This window comes from Aulostomus chinensis, chromosome 2, assembly GCF_037954235.1.
Source record: "Aulostomus chinensis isolate RoL2024-O1b breed Wild chromosome 2, RoL_Achi_v1.0, whole genome shotgun sequence".
NCBI lineage: Eukaryota > Metazoa > Chordata > Actinopteri > Syngnathiformes > Aulostomidae > Aulostomus > Aulostomus chinensis.
In genome coordinates, this window is record NC_141321.1 from 6,251,318 (window position 1) to 6,268,969 (window position 17,652).

At 47.5% G+C, this 17,652-nt stretch overlaps 2 protein-coding genes across 6 annotated transcripts in view; one reads left to right on the forward strand and one right to left on the reverse strand.

The window, feature by feature from the left end:
- adamtsl5 (ADAMTS like 5) overlaps positions 1-8,290 on the forward strand; it is a 50,614-nt gene extending 42,324 nt beyond the window's left edge. For both annotated transcript variants that reach the window (XM_086224594.1, XM_086224602.1), the window contains 6 exons: positions 894-980; positions 1,437-1,600; positions 1,685-1,886; positions 4,009-4,116; positions 4,288-4,359; positions 4,449-8,290. In XM_086224594.1, the coding sequence (XP_086080720.1) occupies positions 894-980; positions 1,437-1,600; positions 1,685-1,886; positions 4,009-4,116; positions 4,288-4,359; positions 4,449-4,783 (968 nt within the window). In that variant the 3' untranslated portion in view covers positions 4,784-8,290. The remainder of the gene's footprint in view (positions 1-893; positions 981-1,436; positions 1,601-1,684; positions 1,887-4,008; positions 4,117-4,287; positions 4,360-4,448) is intronic.
- A 1,451-nt stretch (positions 8,291-9,741) lies between these two features.
- Positions 9,742-17,652, reverse strand: part of serinc4 (serine incorporator 4) — a 32,957-nt gene continuing 25,046 nt past the window's right edge. For 2 of the 4 annotated variants that reach the window (XM_086224620.1, XM_086224611.1), the window contains exons 8-11: positions 15,141-15,267; positions 14,849-14,961; positions 12,210-12,363; positions 9,742-12,121 (exon numbers count right to left, since the gene is read on the reverse strand). In XM_086224620.1, coding sequence (XP_086080746.1) covers positions 11,914-12,121; positions 12,210-12,363; positions 14,849-14,961; positions 15,141-15,267 — 602 coding nt within the window. In that variant the 3' untranslated portion in view covers positions 9,742-11,913. Of the gene's footprint in view, positions 12,122-12,209; positions 14,741-14,848; positions 14,962-15,140; positions 15,268-17,652 lie in introns of those variants that run through there. The other 2 variants (XR_015119285.1, XM_086224632.1) reach the window with 2 other exon arrangements.

The following is a 17,652-nucleotide window of genomic DNA, read 5'->3' on the forward strand; positions in this document are numbered from 1 at the left end:
GGAGAGCTGCTGAATCAACATGGCAGCTTGCACCAGGCTGTTAGGCCCTCCTAGCTGCAGCGTGGTAAACAGGTGTGATGGCTGAAGATGAGTTACCTCCTCTTCTAACCCTGAGATACAACCATCCTGCCGGCTTTCATTCTCATGTCAATATTTAATGTCATTCATGACACATGCGTTTCTCCTGCCATGGCCTGGTTCGTGACCGTGGCTGTGGTCATCACTTGCTGCACCCCTGCTGGAGAGATGGACTGTCCTTGTTAAAGAGACAGATGATTCTTCGGTTTTTGAGTGTTTGTGTGTGTGGTTAATTGGTGTATTTTGCTGTTTGGCTCAGACGTGCTCACATTAGAGCATTCTTGCTTTCAAATTTGCATCACGGTGATTGGTTTCTTTCTCTTGATGCTGCACTACCCATAATGCAATTAGATCACATTCAGTAGATCCTCCACGCCGTCTTTTCACCGTCTTGCTCCTGACTCCAGCTGTCTGGTAGAAATGTGTTATCTCTGAGCCCGGCTGAGGTTCTTTAAAGCCCAGCCCACTGCTCACTGCGCTCCTTCAACAATACGGATATTTTGGGCTGCGCGCATCACCCCTTCTGTTTGACCTCTCGTTGCTGCAGGTCACACTGTAAACAAAACGTATCCAGTCATCCTGCAGGTGCAGCCCAGAATTAGATCTGCTGCTGCAGATTATTGGTATTGGGTATAAATGTTAATGTTCATCTTTATTTAGATCCAACTAACACGAGTTGAGGTGCTTTGTGAGGTATTTATGTGTGTGGTCTTGTAGTGGGTTGTTGTCCCAGCTCTTTAGAGTTGCTTCTGCAGTATTTGAGTAGAGGTAGCAAGCATGGATCCAGCCTCTTAGTGAGTGTCTCTGTTCGTCAGGCGGACCTTTCGGATACAACGAAGTGGCCATGATACCAGCTGGAGCCACTCACATCCGAGTGACGGACAACAGCAGGAATTATCTAGGTAAGCTTGCCACACACAGGCCACCTGGCTGGCTGGGAGTCTCGGTTTCAGCAACACTTTACTAGACTCGCTAATACTTCCTCTCCCCAGTGAGGGGAGGGGCTCTGCACTCCCGTCTGACATTATAACCAAGGGCATCTATTCTCATCCTTGTTTATGAGACCAAAATAAAACTGGCCCTGAAGTGGCACACAGTGTGGTCTTGAAAAGGGACTAAAGGCTTTATCTGAGCACTGGGGCAGGGCAGGTGAAGGTACTTGTTTCCATTTCATGTCATGGAAAATCCCCCTCAGCGCTGAGGCGAGACAGCGGCCTTATATGGTCATCTGGTACATTTCTGCCTCCAACCCGCCCCACCAGTGTGACCCACTGATACAGAGCTCATTTCTGTCCTCGCGTTCAAGGAAGTGTCAACACTAAAAAAAACAACAACTCTCTTGTTTTGCTCTCCTTCAGCCCTCCAGAACGGTCACTCCCAGTTTGTGATCAATGGGAACTGGAAGATCAGTGTACCCGGGGAGTACAGTGTAGCTGGGACCAAACTGCTGTACCGGCGCTCAGCAGATACCTGGGAGAGCTTCGAGGTGCCGGGACCCACTCAGGAAGACCTGCATCTAATGGTGAGAGCTCCTGAGCACGCTGCGGTCGAGGTCCTCAGTCTTTCCACGTCAGTCTAGATGTTCCCGTGTGGTCCTTGTATGCAGGTCCTGGCAACGGACAGGAACCCAGGCATAGAGTACGAGTACTGGTTGCCCCCAGACCAGTATGCTCTCTACCATGGGAGGCGGAGTCCGCTGCGTCAGGTTCACCACACTGCCAGCTACCTCCCTTGGGAGCAGCCTGCCACTACAACCACCCCCACCACCACCACCAGGAGCCCTGCAGCCACCAGCCGACCCCTCTGGTGTAAGTCTCCTTGAATCACTTCCCAGCAGGGGAGGTATCCTGCATTTACTGGTACTTTACTCAAGTATTACCATTTCATGCTGCTTTATACTTCCACTCCAATACACGCCGTCAGCCACCAACAAGTACATAGAACCTGCCACGATGCCCCATGAAGCCTGTGAACACAATACATTGGTACAGTCCTGAGAAAGAAACAGCGCAATACATTGGTACAGTCCTGAGAAAGAAACAGCGCAATACATTGCTGTATGGATGTTACTGCACTGCCTTGATGGTTAGAAACTGGTATTTAGGTACGACCAAGATTCAACATCGGATTCCAACAGCAGCTGATCTTAATGTTTAGTTGTATTGAATTTGCGTTGTTAACTAATGAAAACACAACTTCATCGATGTGTCATAAAAGGCAGACAACATCACGTACAATTGAAATATTTGTGTGCCATCAGACCGACGTTGGATTTCATCATTAACTGATTTTCCTTCCATCCAACATCCAGTTCAGTGTCTCACAGACATTAACAGACATCTGGTGCTGGCTGGGCTCTGCTTTAGTCACGTGATCGACAGCACAACAAGCTTCAATGCTCTACCATTTGATAAAAACTAAACCAGTTTTTCTCAACCTTAGTGACATCTTACAAAAAGCAAAATGTAGCTGGGGTCACATTTCAGGAGCGCACACGTACAAGAGTTCCGCCACATTCGCCCAGCGTCATCAGACCAGCTCGAGTGAAGACAGCCTCTTAGTTCATTGACGATTTCTTTATCAGGAAACGCATCAACAACAAATATTTTCACATCGCTGTTTCCTTGGTCTTTCGTGGGAAATAGAATCCAATTTCAAATTCACAAAATTAAAAGCGTTTAAAAATTAAAGTGTGTCACACAGTAGAAAGCTAAGGTGGGTTGTGTGCTCCTGGGCTTCTGCCTGACTCTGACGGAATGCAGCTGATTTATCTCCCATGATAATCCTGCAGTACACACGTGCACGATCCCTCCTCAAACACTCACTTTCACTTGGAAATCTGCACACAGCCGCAGGACTTATGCCTTCTATCTGAATTCGTCTAAGACTGCAGTAAATCTAAGCCGCCATGCTGGAGATGTTTTCCAGCTGCTGGATTCCTGCCAAACACAAAATGATGGCTGTTGTTGCCAGAAATTGTGCGTTTGTTTGGTAACAAGGTCACATTTCTGTAGTACAAAATAGGAAATCACGCAGGTTTAATGCCAATTACTGTGTAAATGTAGTGCATCTGGGCGCTGAGGATAAGCGCACCAGTCTGAAACACGAGGGATTGTGTACCTGCAGGGGCTCTGATTGTCTCGGGGGGGTTGTACTCGGGCAGATGCTTCTTGAACAGTTGAACAATCCAACTATTGATTCAGCAGACAAAGTGATTCAAATCACGCGCTGACAAACAACGTACACAGCCATTATTCTGCTGCTGGTTTACCAAAATAAGATGAACAGCAGACCTTGTGGAGTCTTTTTAAGGCTCTCTGGTAGGACACAGTTAGCTAACATGCGCATGGACGTTTGAGGCCCGTGAATCTGTGAACACACTTTAGGAGATCATCTTATGGGACCCTCGGTTGCGTCTGGTGTGTTTGCGAAGGGCCTCCTTCCTTTGTAGTCGGTTATTTGCCCAAGTGCATTAAAAACGGATCATTTGCTGCAGATGTTGGATAGGCCGCGTGCTAGCTCCAGCAGACTGGGACTCAGCTACATATCTCTGCAGCATCTCTGACGTGTTCCATGCAGATGGTCGCCAGACTGAGGCGTTGAGAACTGACAAATTGAAGTCTCCCACTCTGAGCTAATCAGTGGGTGGTTCTTTCGCCCCCAGGGGCGTCCTCCGCATTACCAACACCAAATGTGTGAAGATGGAATGCGGTGTTATGCTTAGCGGATTCAAATTACTTCATTAGTATTGCACTGTGCTGATTTACATGGAGGTGAGACAGTAATGGCATACTACATACTGTACACACCATTGTGTATACACTACATAGTGTATAGATATACTGGATACAATTTCAGTAAATTTAAATAAGAAGTACAGGTCACTCTAATTCCACATGGCTAACAGCTGTTTGTGATTGTGTCATCCAGTTTTGAGGCCTGTGAAACCACCTCGCCAACCCTCTCACCGGCCAATCCTGCCTCGCCTGGAACGGGACGAGAACCACAGGAACCTGCTGCCTCAGCCTTCACCCGGACGTACGTTCATCACCTCAGCACCTCATCCCATCCACAGCCTGACACAATGCTCCTAAATATTTGGGAAATGCACTTGTGTTTTTGGGTTGAGGTGGTCGGTTTAACCCAGATCATTATCATCATTTCAACGTTATGTTGATGAAACTTGTGAACTTATTTCTGTGTCTGCAGGGCATTGTGGAAAATGTCTGAAGGTTAAAGGTCGAAGGCAACGCCAGAGACAGTATTGCCAGAAAGATTTTGGTAAATTTGACCCTGGTACCTTCTACGCTTTTGAATAATGTGATGGAAAGTGAAAGCCCTGATGTTAAAATTTCTTTACTTCCTGACAGTTTTCCGTGCCAAAGTCTTTGGGAAGCTGTACAGAGGCGAGGAGACACGCTATGACGTCCAGATCATCCACACCTACCGGAACCGCTTCCGCCTGGAGCACCGGGAGTTCCTGTGGGCCCCGAATGTGTGTGACTGTCCCTTCCTGGAGGAGGGGAGACAGTATATACTGATGGTCCGCCGGCACATTAACTATGAGCACACGCTGAACCGCATCCTGCTGGAGGAGGACAGCTATGTGGTGCCGTACAGACCCAGAGAGGACGAACTGCTGCGACCCCTGGAGAGGCTCTGCAGCAACCGAGGGCCCAAGGAGCCCGCGGAGCTGAGGGGATGACGCTTCATTTACAGTCAATGTTTCACTTCTGGACCTTGGGAACCTCATCCGTGTGATCATAGCGGTCCACGCAATGGCCTGATGAATTCCAGAGTGGTGTCACTGATGGATCCAGTGGAACAGTTACGGCTTCATTTAAAACTCACCACAATAAGAAACCAAACGACTTTACTATGAAAGCCTGAGCAGCTTACTGTCACATACAGAGCACTTTAGGTGGACACACGGCCACCTTTAAACACACCAAAGAGAAGAACATGGACTGAAATGGCCTTTTGTTGTTGTTGCTGTTTTCTACAGCTCATTTACTTTTTATATATTATTGGTTTTTCTATTTGTGAACTTCCAGGAAATATCCACCTCAAAACCACGACTGGTTTCTTTTTCTTTCTACTCGTAAATAAATAGATTTAAATTCTTGTGTGAGAGCTCATTCAGATACTTAAGTCCTCATGAAATGGCTAGCAAAGAGCTACTTCCTGTAAAGACAGGAAGTTGGGAAGGGGCCTCTCACAGATAGTGATGAATACTTAATGAAACCAGTTGCAAAAAATAAGTAATGGTCCCAGCGAGGGATGGTTCCTGCTCATTTTAGAGGCCAGCAAAGCTGAAAACAAAGGTCTTGGAGTTTCAAATGCAGCTGTGTTCAACATCTGGCAGGGCTTGATCGGGCTTTTAGCAACACAATTCAGGTCAGTCAGCAAGATGTGAAAGCATTCAGCTGCTTGCTCATCGTCTCATCTTTTCATATGCAGCTAAACATAGCTTAGTCTTGCGTGAGGTCTCCATCTTTTCTCTCGATCCCAGGCGGCCTCTCACCCTCGGGTCGATGTGTTGGTGTGGAGGGTTCGATCGTCGTGATTGTGCACATGAACCTAAGCTGTATTTCTGTCACACCGCGTCATCAGACTAACAACCAATCATGAAACCTGATAGACGAACGCAGCTAGTCAAGCTGGACAGAACTAGAGATGTGACCCGCCATTCTTCCATTCTGATGGATGATGATTTAGCCAATTACACCTCACTTATTAAAAGAGTAATGGAGCGCCATCTGGTGGGGATAAGTGTGACCTCTCCCAGAGTGACAGAGAGACACTCATGGGAGTCAGTCTGGGCCCAAGCCTGCGTACAGGCTTTGCTGCCTTCCCGCCTTCCCATATAGTGGTTGACAAACAACATGGCATACTACTACTACTACTACTACTACTACTACTACTACTACTACTATAGAATAGGTTGGCCCTGGTAATACAAGGCCAAAGCAGGAGGAGTTTTATGATTAATGGAAATGCAATTGCATCAGGAATGTGTAGGACGTAGAAGAGGCTGCCAAGTTTCACTCCATCTCATGTCTGACATCTAGATGTTGGAGGATTTCACTCTGTGTGTGTGTGTGTGTGTGTGTGTGTGTGTGTGTATGTGTGTGTGTGTGTGTTTGTGTGTTTGTGTGTGTGTGTTGATGTTTATGGCTCATGTTGCGCTGTTAAAAACCACCACAAACTCCCAGTACATAAAGCTGATAGTTGTACTGGTAGTAATTCATTTATTTTTCGTTGTATTGAGAATGAATTGAAACAATTAAATTAGAGCATTTGAAGAAATATTATTTATCTGTCGCTCCCCCATCGTGGACCTTTGGGACTCAGATAACCCTTTTGTCCATTTTGCAGATTGTGAACTATGGTTTTGTTTTTTCTGCAGAATCGCCTTCCTTCGGCTCAGATTTAGAAACGTTCAAGCTTTATTCACTTTAGGAGCTTTTAACTCTGCGTGTGCCTGTGACTGCATCCCAGTCCACAGACCCGACAGGTTGAAAAATGGATTCAATGAAACAATCGTCACAGACTTCAGTCCGACCTGGACAGGTTTTGGAGGTGGATTTTTCTTTCATTTGTAACTTAGGATTTAGTAACAACCTTTGCTTCACAATATATTTATGTGTTAAGATACTTGTGTCTCAGTTGTGTAACGTCTTTGCTCATTTGTTCCAGTGGTTCCGCTGTGTGATACTTTATATGGAAGAGAAAACTAAATATGCAGTATTTTATTGTGTGGCACTGATGAACCATGAATATACATGAATATCAATGACCTGTATTTGTTTGTGTTTCAAATGTCACATTTCTTGTTAAACCTCATCTAGTGCCTGCGTAGTTCCTCCACGATGCTGTGACATCATCAAAATGTGCCAACCCTTCCTAAACTCAGTTATCACACACGTTTGCACAGACGTTGATTTTGGAATTCGCCTCCATAAAGGTGCGCCGGGGAAGAGGGAGCATGAATGTCAGCATCACCGCCTCAGACAGCGTTCCAGGCTCGCCAGGGAACATAAGGGGGATGTCATCAGAGTCGCACCTTATTCCAGAATGGCACTTGAGCAGCATAATCACACATTACGCACTTGAACAAACCAGACTTGACAACAGCAGCATTTGTACCAAAACAGTGTATTTACAAAAAGCCTCACATCTCCAACAGAGGAAACACGATGGTCAGCTGCAGGTGATGGACTGAAGCGGCGACCGCTCATCGACCGACCGACAGTCGTCACAGACGCTCGGCTCACCTCCCTGCCGGCAGAGGCGCTCTTCCTTTATTTTAATTTGTTTGTTTGAGCTGTGGGTTGTTTTTTTGGGGGGGGGGGATTCACAACCCACTTCCCCTCGGTGTCGAGCCATGACGACTTCCTCTGAAGGCAAGAGGCAGGAGCTTTTCTCTGAGCACTCCAGGTTTTTATTAAGCAAAGTTGATAAGCAAAAGCAAATGAAAATATTCCCAAAATATGTTGTAAACAAAAATCTACAGAAGCCGTGAAGGCCGTACGTGCACTTTCGCGATGTCAGTTGTTTTTGCCATTATCTCATGGTAACGAGGTAAATGAACTCAAGGTAATGAGACGTTGTACTGAAGCTCGTTATCCCAGGGTAGTGGGATGATAAGGCATTAGAACAGGATGACTAATTCATGATCCCAGGCTGATAACTGTGAGTGTCATCACGAGAGCAGACTCTTCATCATCCGCCAATAACATTACCTGGCATATGAATGGCATCAAAAAATGACCTGCAAGTACGGCCGTCCACTTCCTCTGTAAAAATCATATTTCAATCAACTTGGACTTTGTTGCTCGCACATGAATAATCTGCAAGAAAGCAATTTTTTTGTCCCAAATTAGCAAACCTTGTTGACATCGAACAAGAACATCAGACATTTGGGTTTAGCTGCCTCTCCGTCGCTGTGCCAGTGAAAAAACTGACCCACACTCTGTTGCTCCTGTTACCTTGGGCCATTCAGGTTTTATTTAAACACAAGTCTTCATTTGGTTCTGGGCCAAAACAATGTTCCCCTGCCTGGTGAGTGTGGTGAGTTTGTTCAAGAATATGTGAGCGAGTGGGTTTTATGTGTACGTGATCTGGTCTGTAACTGCCCACACGAAATTAATAAAGATCAATTATTCTGTGTAACTGAAATTCATTATGAGTCCAACAGCTGAATTTAATCTACCTCACAGTCATAATTCAATAGGATTTAGAGCTCATAGTCAATGTTGAAGGAAACAATATTTTGGCAAATACTTTTATTGGTCTGTTTAAGAGAGTGGAAAGTTGATGCCTGACTTTTTAATGCATTAAAATCTTGTTTTTAGAGGAATGAATTTGGTGCCTTGTCAGACTTTTGGAGGTTCCGTGTCTCCAGCAGCTCTTGAGAGCATCTTGATGGGAGTTCAAGTCAAGTCCATTTTATTTCTATAGCGCCAAATCCCAACCAAAGTTCTGTCCTGACTCTGTCCAAGTAGAGCAGGTCCAGCACCTCCCTCCTTCAATGAACCTCCACCCAACAATTCTCCATCAGCAGCACATCCTGCAACAGTGGCGACGAAAACCTTCCTTTTAACAGGCAGGAGGGTGGAGCAGATCCAGGATCAGTGGGGACGGAGAGAGAGCAGGAGAGCAGGACAGAGACAGGGATAGATAATGGAGGAAGACATTTATGCAGAAGGAAAGAGAGGGACAGAGATAAAGAGGGAGAGAGAAAGGAGGAGAGACTGATGGACAGACGGGGACGTGAGCAGGTGGAGCCCCCCCCCTTTTATTCCCTACTGTTACACCAGCCTGCACTCCGCTCCCATGAACCAGTCCACCATCCAGTCCCCCATCAAGCTGGCTTGCTCTCCCTGCCTCCCCTCCCATGAACCAGTCTACCATCCAGTCCCCCATCAAGCTGGCTTGCTCTCCCTGCCTCCCCTCCCATGAACCAGTCTACCATCCAGTCCCCCATCAAGCTGGCTTGCTCTCCCTGCCTCCCCTCCCATGAACCAGTCTACCATCCAGTCCCCCATCAAGCTGGCTCGCTCTCCCTGCCTCCCCTCCCATGAACCAGTCTACCATCCAGTCCCCCATCAAGCTGGCTCGCTCTCCCTGCCTCCCCTCCCATGAACCAGTCTACCATCCAGTCCCCCATCAAGCTGGCTCGCTCTCCCTGCCTCCCCTTCCATGAGCCAGTTTACCATCCAGTCCCCCATCAAGCTGGCTTGCTCTCCCTGCCTCCCCTCCCATGGACCAGTCTACCATCCAGTCCCCCATCAAGCTGGCTTGCTCTCCCTGCCTCCCCTCCCATGAACCAGTCCACCATCCAGTCCCCCATCAAGCTGGCTTGCTCTCCCTGCCTCCCCTCCCATGAACCAGTCTACCATCCAGTCCCCCATCAAGCTGGCTCGCTCTCCCTGCCTCCCCTTCCATGAACCAGTCTGCCATCCAGTCCCCCATCAAGCTGGCTTGCTCTCCCTGCCTCCCCTCCCATGAACCAGTCTACCATCCAGTCCCCCATCAAGCTGGCTTGCTCTCCCTGCCTCCCCTCCCATGAACCAGTCTACCATCCAGTCCCCCATCAAGCTGGCTTGCTCTCCCTGCCTCCCCTCCCATGAACCAGTCTACCATCCAGTCCCCCATCAAGCTGGCTTGCTCTCCCTGCCTCCCCTTCCATGAACCAGTCTACCATCCAGTCCCCCATCAAGCTGGCTTGCTCTCCCTGCCTCCCCTTCCAGAAGCTTCCTTCTTCAGCTGTTATTAACATTTCCATGTTTCCTCCATTCTGTGTTATAAACTGTTTTCTTCTCTGTACCAACATCTCCTGTCCGTCTGTCCCTCCTGGTGAGGGATCCTCCTCCCCTCCTCACCCTGAGGTTTCTCCCATTTTTCCCTGTTCAAGGTTTTCTATGGAGTTTCTCCTCAGTCGATGTGAGGCTCTGAGGGCAGAGGATGTTGTTATGATGCCATGAAGCCTGGAGACAAACTGGTGGGGAAAACAGGCTACAAAGAAACCTGCCTTGCCTTTCTTTGAGAGCTTCTCCCTCCACTCTGTGTATGAGATACAGGTCATCAGAGAGGGTTGATCTGGAACGCAGGTGAGGATCCTGAGGTTCCTCCAGCTGTTACAGTGTCGCTGGTAAAAGCCTGACTGTGACAACCATCCATTTTATTTCTTGAAAGATGATGGGGCCTGAATATCTGAGGGACTGTTTCTTGTGTCTGTCTGGCTAACATCATAACAGCAAGAATCCTGGCCTGTATGACAGAGGGGGGCATCACCCAGGCCAGACAAACATCTCACAGCTCCTGGTCCTGGCTGACGACACTGAACTGATGCATGCAGACCCTGTAAATGTCTCTGTAAAAAGGTCGTTGTTCTCAAGACATTTTTTGAAATCACCCATTTAGAGACAAGTAGACAGGGTTTGCTTGAGGGGGGCTCCCGTAGGACACCTTACGATAGACAAGTGGCTACAATGGCGACCTGTCAGTCAGGATGTTGACACAGCATTCACATCTTTTGGAACAATTTAAGAGCCACGACTTGTTTTTATGGATCTTATCTTAGAAATTTTCCATTTACTGTGATTTATGCTTCAGGTTTAGTCAATGTTATCATTTCCTCAAGAAAATGTCTTCAGTTGTTAATATGCAGCCGCGTTCACTCACACCAACAAGCCAGTTCTCACCACGCTGGCAGGAGTTTGGTCAAGGATTAATTGATTTGTATTTATTTCATTTGTACAAGTTTGGACGCTGGAGGATTTGGGTTTATTGCCCTCAAGAATGGGTAAGGGGGAGTATAAAGAAAGAGGGGGGTACTGCTGCTGAGCTCCTACTGTTTATGTACACTTGAAGCATCTTTTGGCAAAGGATGCAGCTGTTTAGACCTTAAATCTGTGTTGGTTTTATCACCATAAAGCCAATGATCTGTTGGCTGTAGCTGAGGCTTGCTAAGTTAGCGGTGCCCACGAGCAGAAGCTCTCTGACAACCAAACCTCAACCTGATTGGCCCACGTAAACTGAATTTTTAGAATGGGAAACACGCCTGAAGAGGGTCTTTAACAAAAACCTTGTGTATTTGTTTGACACCTTTTTCCACTGAACTAGAGCAGTCTTTCAGGGTTCCTGCACCTGTCTGACATGGCATTTTTTTCCCAAGATGTGTAACCAAACCTTTACCAAGCAAGCACTCGTGGCTACCTCGGGAGAAGGCCCGGAGCCACGTGCCGTCCAGTTGTCTGTACATCGTCCCACCTGGTTTCTCAGTCACTGCTCGTCCAAAAACGATGACTTCTGACTCTTAGAACCCAAGACAGTGATGGCTATAATTCCAAGACCTGAGGCTTAAAAACCGGCAGTCCACAAACCAACAGGTAGCATCCAAGTCATTCATACAGTCTACAACAAATGTCTCATATCCACCTACTTTAGATTACGAATAATCTGAATACAGAAAAGAATTAGAATAATACTAAAATATTAACAATTCAAAAATGTCCCCACATACTTACTGTATTTTCCTCATGCTACAGAGTGAGAGTCCACCCCTTTGACCCCTTTGGCAATCCTTTCTGTGTCAAAACCACAGTCGAGTCTTCGTTACCTCGGTGATGTGGAGCTTGTGACGTCAGGACATTAGCCAGCACTCCACATGTCACACAGGCCAGTGCAATAAGTCCTTCTCACAACAATGTGAGTGTCAGACACTCGACCCCTGGAACCTCACTTCCTGAAAAAGGGCACCGCTGAGAGGTGACTGGAGTGATCTGACCTCTCATCCTCCCTTCTGCTTGGCTCCTTACGGAGACGCTGTCAGACGCTGACAGTGACATGACGGGAGGATGCTGAGCGGCGTTTGATGCGAGAGCGGCGTGGTCGGGATTCGGTCTGGCAGCTGCACAGCGGGCCCAGCAGCAGCCAGAGGTAGAGGATCACACAGGCCCAGCACGATGACATCTTAACCCAGAAGGTGGACCAGCTGCCGTGGGTGAAGGTGGTCTCCAGCACAGCCGACTCATAGCTGGAGGAGGACGGCACACTTGAAATCTGAGCTCCAGAGGATCAGGAATCACAACGATATCAACAACCACAAAGTGAAAGCAGCCAACCTGAACCAGTTGGTGAGGGTCATCATGACGTAAAGCGAAGCCAAGAAGAAGACAAAATGGAAGAAGAAGTAGCTGTAAGCCACTCTCATGGTCTCGTTGTGAATAACCTTCTGGCAGCCTTTATTAACGTCATCAATCACAAACTCCTCCTCAGCTGAAAGAGAGAAATTAGAAAAGTCTAGAGGCACAGACAGAGAACAACCACTGTCCCGTAGCTTCCCAAAACTCAAACCACAGCATTCGAGGACTAGAGGAGAGCTGCTGGCAGGCAAAGAGCAGAGGAGCACCGCCCTCTTCTATTCGGTTCTGTTCTTATGATTGTTAAAGGTTTGACAATAAACACCTGAACAAATGAAACAAATCCATCAAACCTACTGATTCAGTTCGCACTGGAATGTCAAGTCCATTTTATTTGTATAGCGCCAAATCCCAACAAAAGTTATCTCATGACTCTTTACAGGTAGAGCAGGTCTAGAACCATGCTCCTTCAATGAATTTACACCCAACAATTCTCCAAATCAGAGACTGATGGACAGACGGGGACGTGAGCAGGTGGAGCTACGGGTGGCAGCTGGAGCCTCTTCAGGTCTGGAGCCTCCTCCAGCAGCACCAGGATCTGGGATGAGGGGAGCCCGAAGGCTCCGGAGAAGTAGATGAGTTAGTAATAAGTATGAGGACAGGGGGAGGAGAGAGAAGCCTAGTGCATCATGGGAGATCCCAGCAGTCTGAGCCTATAGCAGCAGATCTAAGGGCCAGCCTAAGCAGTCCTGACTATAAGCCTGATCAACAAGGAGGTCTTAAGTCTGCTCTTAAACCTAGAGAGGGCGTCTGGCTCCTGGACTGAAACTGGGAGACGGTTCCACAGGAGGGGAGCCTGATAGCTGAAGGCTCTGGCTCCATTCTACTGTTAGAACTCTAGGAACCAGCAGGAACCCTGCATCCTGGGAGTGAAGGGTTCTAGCTGGATCATAGGGGACTAGGAGCTCTGTCAGGGATGAAGGAGCCTGACTGTTGAGGACTTTGATGGTAGAAGAAGAATTTTAAATTCTGTTCTGAATCTGACAGGGAGCCATGCAGAGAAGCAGTCCAGGAGAGACCTGGTCTCTGCTACCAGTTCTAGTCAACACGCGGCAGCAGCGTTCTGGACCAGCTGGAGAGTCTTTAGGGACTTATTAGTCCAGCCTGGTAGGAGGGAGGTGCAGTAATCCAGCCTGGTAGTGACAAAAGCAGGGACTAGTTTTTCTGCATCTTCTTGAGCCAGGATGTGTCTGATCTTAGCGATGTTACGTAGATGGAAGAAGGCGTCCTGGAGGTTTGTTGAATGAGGGAGTTAAAGGGTCCTGGTCTAAGAGAACTCCTAGGTTCCTACGGTGGTGCTGGGGGCCAGGGTGGTGCCATCCAGGGTACCTGTCTCATCACATCAGGTGGTCCTCAGGTGTTTGGGCCCAGCACAAGAACTTCAGTTGATCAGAGTTTAATAAAGGAAATGATGGTCCTCCATGTTTCCTGTCCTTCAGACAGGCCTCCAGTTCAGTCAGCTGGTTTGTTCCATGTGGATCATTGATGAGTTCAGCTGAGTGTCGTCTGCATAGCAGTGAACATTAATGGAGTGTTTCCTGATCATGTGACCTAGAGGAAGCAGGTCCAGGGTGAAGAGGACTGGTCCAAGCACAGACCCTTGTGGAACACCAGAACTGACTGTAGTGGTCTCAGAGGAACCATCATTAACTAGTACCAACTGAGATGACCTAGTAAATATGACCTGAACCAGTTTAGTGTGGTTCCTTTCATACCAGTGACAGGTTCCAGTCTCTGTAGAAGGATATGGTGGTCAATGGTATCAAAGCTGCACTGAGACCTAATCAGACAGGCACAGAGACCAGTCCCTGTGTGAAGGGTGAAAGGAAAGACACCCTTTATCTCAGCCAATCAGAGACCTGCTGATGCTGTGGTTGGCAAGCCCTGCCCACTAAGAAGCTGGTGATTCAGTTTGCTGTAGAACGACAGGTGCTAACGGATCATCTGGAGTGAGGAAACCTGGTGGGCCTAGGTACAGTCAGTTCATTCCCCTTCAGACCAGGAGGGCCACAGCCTTCCTCCCTCCAGGGGGACTGAAGCATCCAACAGGACACCTTTTAGTTTGTAGTTTAGCTGTTGTTAGCTTCCATCGGCTCCATTAGCTTCGAGCTAATATGCATAGCCGGCTCTGTCTACATTCCAGACTCACAAAGAAGTGACGCAGCAAAACACACACACACACACACACACACACACACACACACACACACACACACATACACACACACACACACACACACAAGGTTTTAAAGTCTGAGTTCAAGAGAAATGTGCTCCTTTCCTCTCTACAAGCAGATGCTTCAACACTTGGAAGGATTCATATTTTGTGCCTGATATAATGAAAATTTGGTTTCTGCTGCCTGTTTGATTGACATGACCGATGGAGTCCAGCCCCAGCAGCAACCAGAGGGCGCTGTCTCTGGACCGCTGGCACTGCTCCCACTTCTGCCGTTCTGCAAAATAACACATTTCCCAGAGTGCTGCTGTTTTTGCTTTCATCTTTCTAAAATTTAGTGACTACGTTCTTTGAAGTAAAACCCGATGATTACTGCAATACAAACCTTCCTCCTCCTCGGGGCAGCAGAAACAGCAGGTGGCTTTCTGGAACTCATAGCGGTAAACTTTTATCATCCAAAACGGCCCGAACACCTCTGCCAAGTAGGACGCTTCATTACTGAAAGAAAACATGTTCAGACACATTTACCTCCACACAATTCCTCCTCTCACAGATGAGAAAACCCACTTCCATGGACAGATTTCTGCGATCCAATGTATGCTTGAGGTGATTTTGTGTAGTTTTTGGTGCGGTGTCATGGCGGTTTTGTGTTGGAGTTCATCATTTGGTGTTCTTACCAAGCAAAGAGAACGCAGCAGTACATGATGGCCGCTCCAATGATGGCCACAGCATTACCCTCATTCTGGATGCCATCTTGACCCACGCTGGGGTAACAGACGGTCATGTTCATGCCCTGATACACAACTGACACAGAGAGGAAGAGGCAGGTGAGACAGGTGAGCTGTTCCCCACTTCCTGTCCCTTCATAGCTGTTTCATACCGAGGCTCTGTTTGGTTATTTTATGAGGTGAAATCAGAAGAAAAACTCTGCATTTCTTTCCTCAACTGCTGTGTGTGTGTGTGTGTAATCCTCCTCATCCTCTCTTACCAAGTCAGCTAACCAGCTACGGACTTTTAAATAATCTACAACTTTGCTTTTAAGTTTCTGTTATGGTCAATAACCAACAGAAATAAGCACTACAAGTGACATAGAAACAGTCAGCACACACACACACACACACACACACACACACGCAGGTCAACATGTCGTACTCCTGACTACGTGCTGTTCTCAGAAACACAGGGTTTACTGTGCATGTGTGGCTCCATTTTTTTGTGGGACAATCCTCCATTCAGGAGCAAGAGCAGGTCCTCACCATGCAGATCGTTTATCTTTACATCAGGTCCACAGGTAAAGGTAAGGATAGGGTTGGCGTGCGTGCGTGCGTGCGTGCGTGCCTGTGTGTCATGGTGAGGTCATAGAGAAGAATACGCCCTCTGGGGACAGACTCTGCAAACAAAGACCTAAGAAGAGTGTAACAAGAACAGAGCTCTCTCTCTCTCTCTCACACACACACACACACACACACACAAACACACCCCCCCACACACACACACACAGTCATGTACCTCTGATGACTTTTGACATGACACTGACTTACAGTAATTTCCCATAAATGAACTAGAACCACTCGTTTCCTGACAAGGACTTGAAACAGAACTGGAACCTTTGTCTTCACTCTCACATGTAGTTACTTAAATCATGAGGACTGATGACGTTTGTTACTCTCTCTCTCTCTCACACACACACACACACACAGAGCAGTTGAGGAAAGAAACTCACTCTGTAACAGTTGATGAAAATTAAATATGAAGTTGTGTGTGTGTGTGTGTGTGTGTGTGTTTTGTGTTGCTGAAAGGGTGTGTTTTTATAACCAGCTATGAGTGCATATTTTCCCGACAAGTTGCTACAATGTCCTACACTGCCCCAGGAATCTCACACACACACACACACACACACACACACACACACACACACACACACCTCTAAGCATACTAGCAACGGACATATGAGAATGAAAATCAGCAAAAGTCCCAGAAACCCCCTCTCACTGTTGTCAAGCGCTGGTTTATTCCACTGGTTCCACTGACCGTGACCGGTGGTGCGGTGCAGCACGGAGCGTGTGGGACCTGGCCATTTGCTTGCTTGCTCATAAATTCAAACCCAGTAGAGATGAGAAAAAACAAACTAATACTATAAATGCTGAGCTAAAGATGGTAAAGCGGAGCATTCCAGTTCTTGTCAAAGAGACTACATGATGGAGGAGAGGACGCCACACTGGCCGGCACGGCTTCACGATGCTACTGGATGACACAGTGATGGTTGTCATTCCTCCGCTGCACGGTTTCACAGCTTCATTCATCAGTTTGGGTGAACAACTGCTTCTGTCAAACACTGTGAGGACTCTCTGAATGTGGGTCTTTGACTTGATCAACAACCACCCGACTGATATCAGCGGCGTCCATGACACCTGACCAGGGGTTACTGCTGATGCTCCACCTGGCTGGAGAGAAACTAAACCTGCCGTTGAAGCAGCTGACGCCTCAGTCTCAGACTCTGGTCCCCTCACCCCTAACCCTGCAGGAAAGAGTCACAAAAACCCTGAACCCTTCATTTGGAGCATGGAACATGTTTTTGTGGTGTTTCACTGCACCAGCTAGCGTGTTAGCTGACCTGTGCTGGTTCTTGACTGGCACAGACCAACCATGACCTGCTCTCCTATCGGCGCCATGATGCTGCCAGGATGGGTTCCTCTCATTATGTTGTCAATGGACCAGCCAGGAATGTGAAACAAATATCTGTCAGTCTGGTCTCACCACAGGCCACCGGCCCAGCACGCAGCATGTCAGAGCACATCTCACCCTGCATCATCTGTGTGTGTGTGTGTATTTCTGCATGTGTGCCATTGAGATGTAAACTCTGGGTAAGAGAGGGCCTCTCACTAATGTGGAGGTTCTTTGTCTCACCGCGAACCACCAGGTGAGTCATGAGATGAAACTAAAAGGTAAATTATAGTGTGTGTGTGTGTGTTCTCTGAGGGCTGGCATGGCGAGGTTCAACCATGATTATCCAGCTGTAATATTAAAGGACCAGATCAGATTTACTGTAAATTTACATTAAACGCGATGACGACAGTGTCAGTACTTCGATTTTGTATTTGTGTTTGAGTACTGAGAAAAAACACGGAAACCAATCCAAACACGTGTGTGGAAATGTCAGGGAGCTGTCAGCCAACTCCTGCTTCGGGT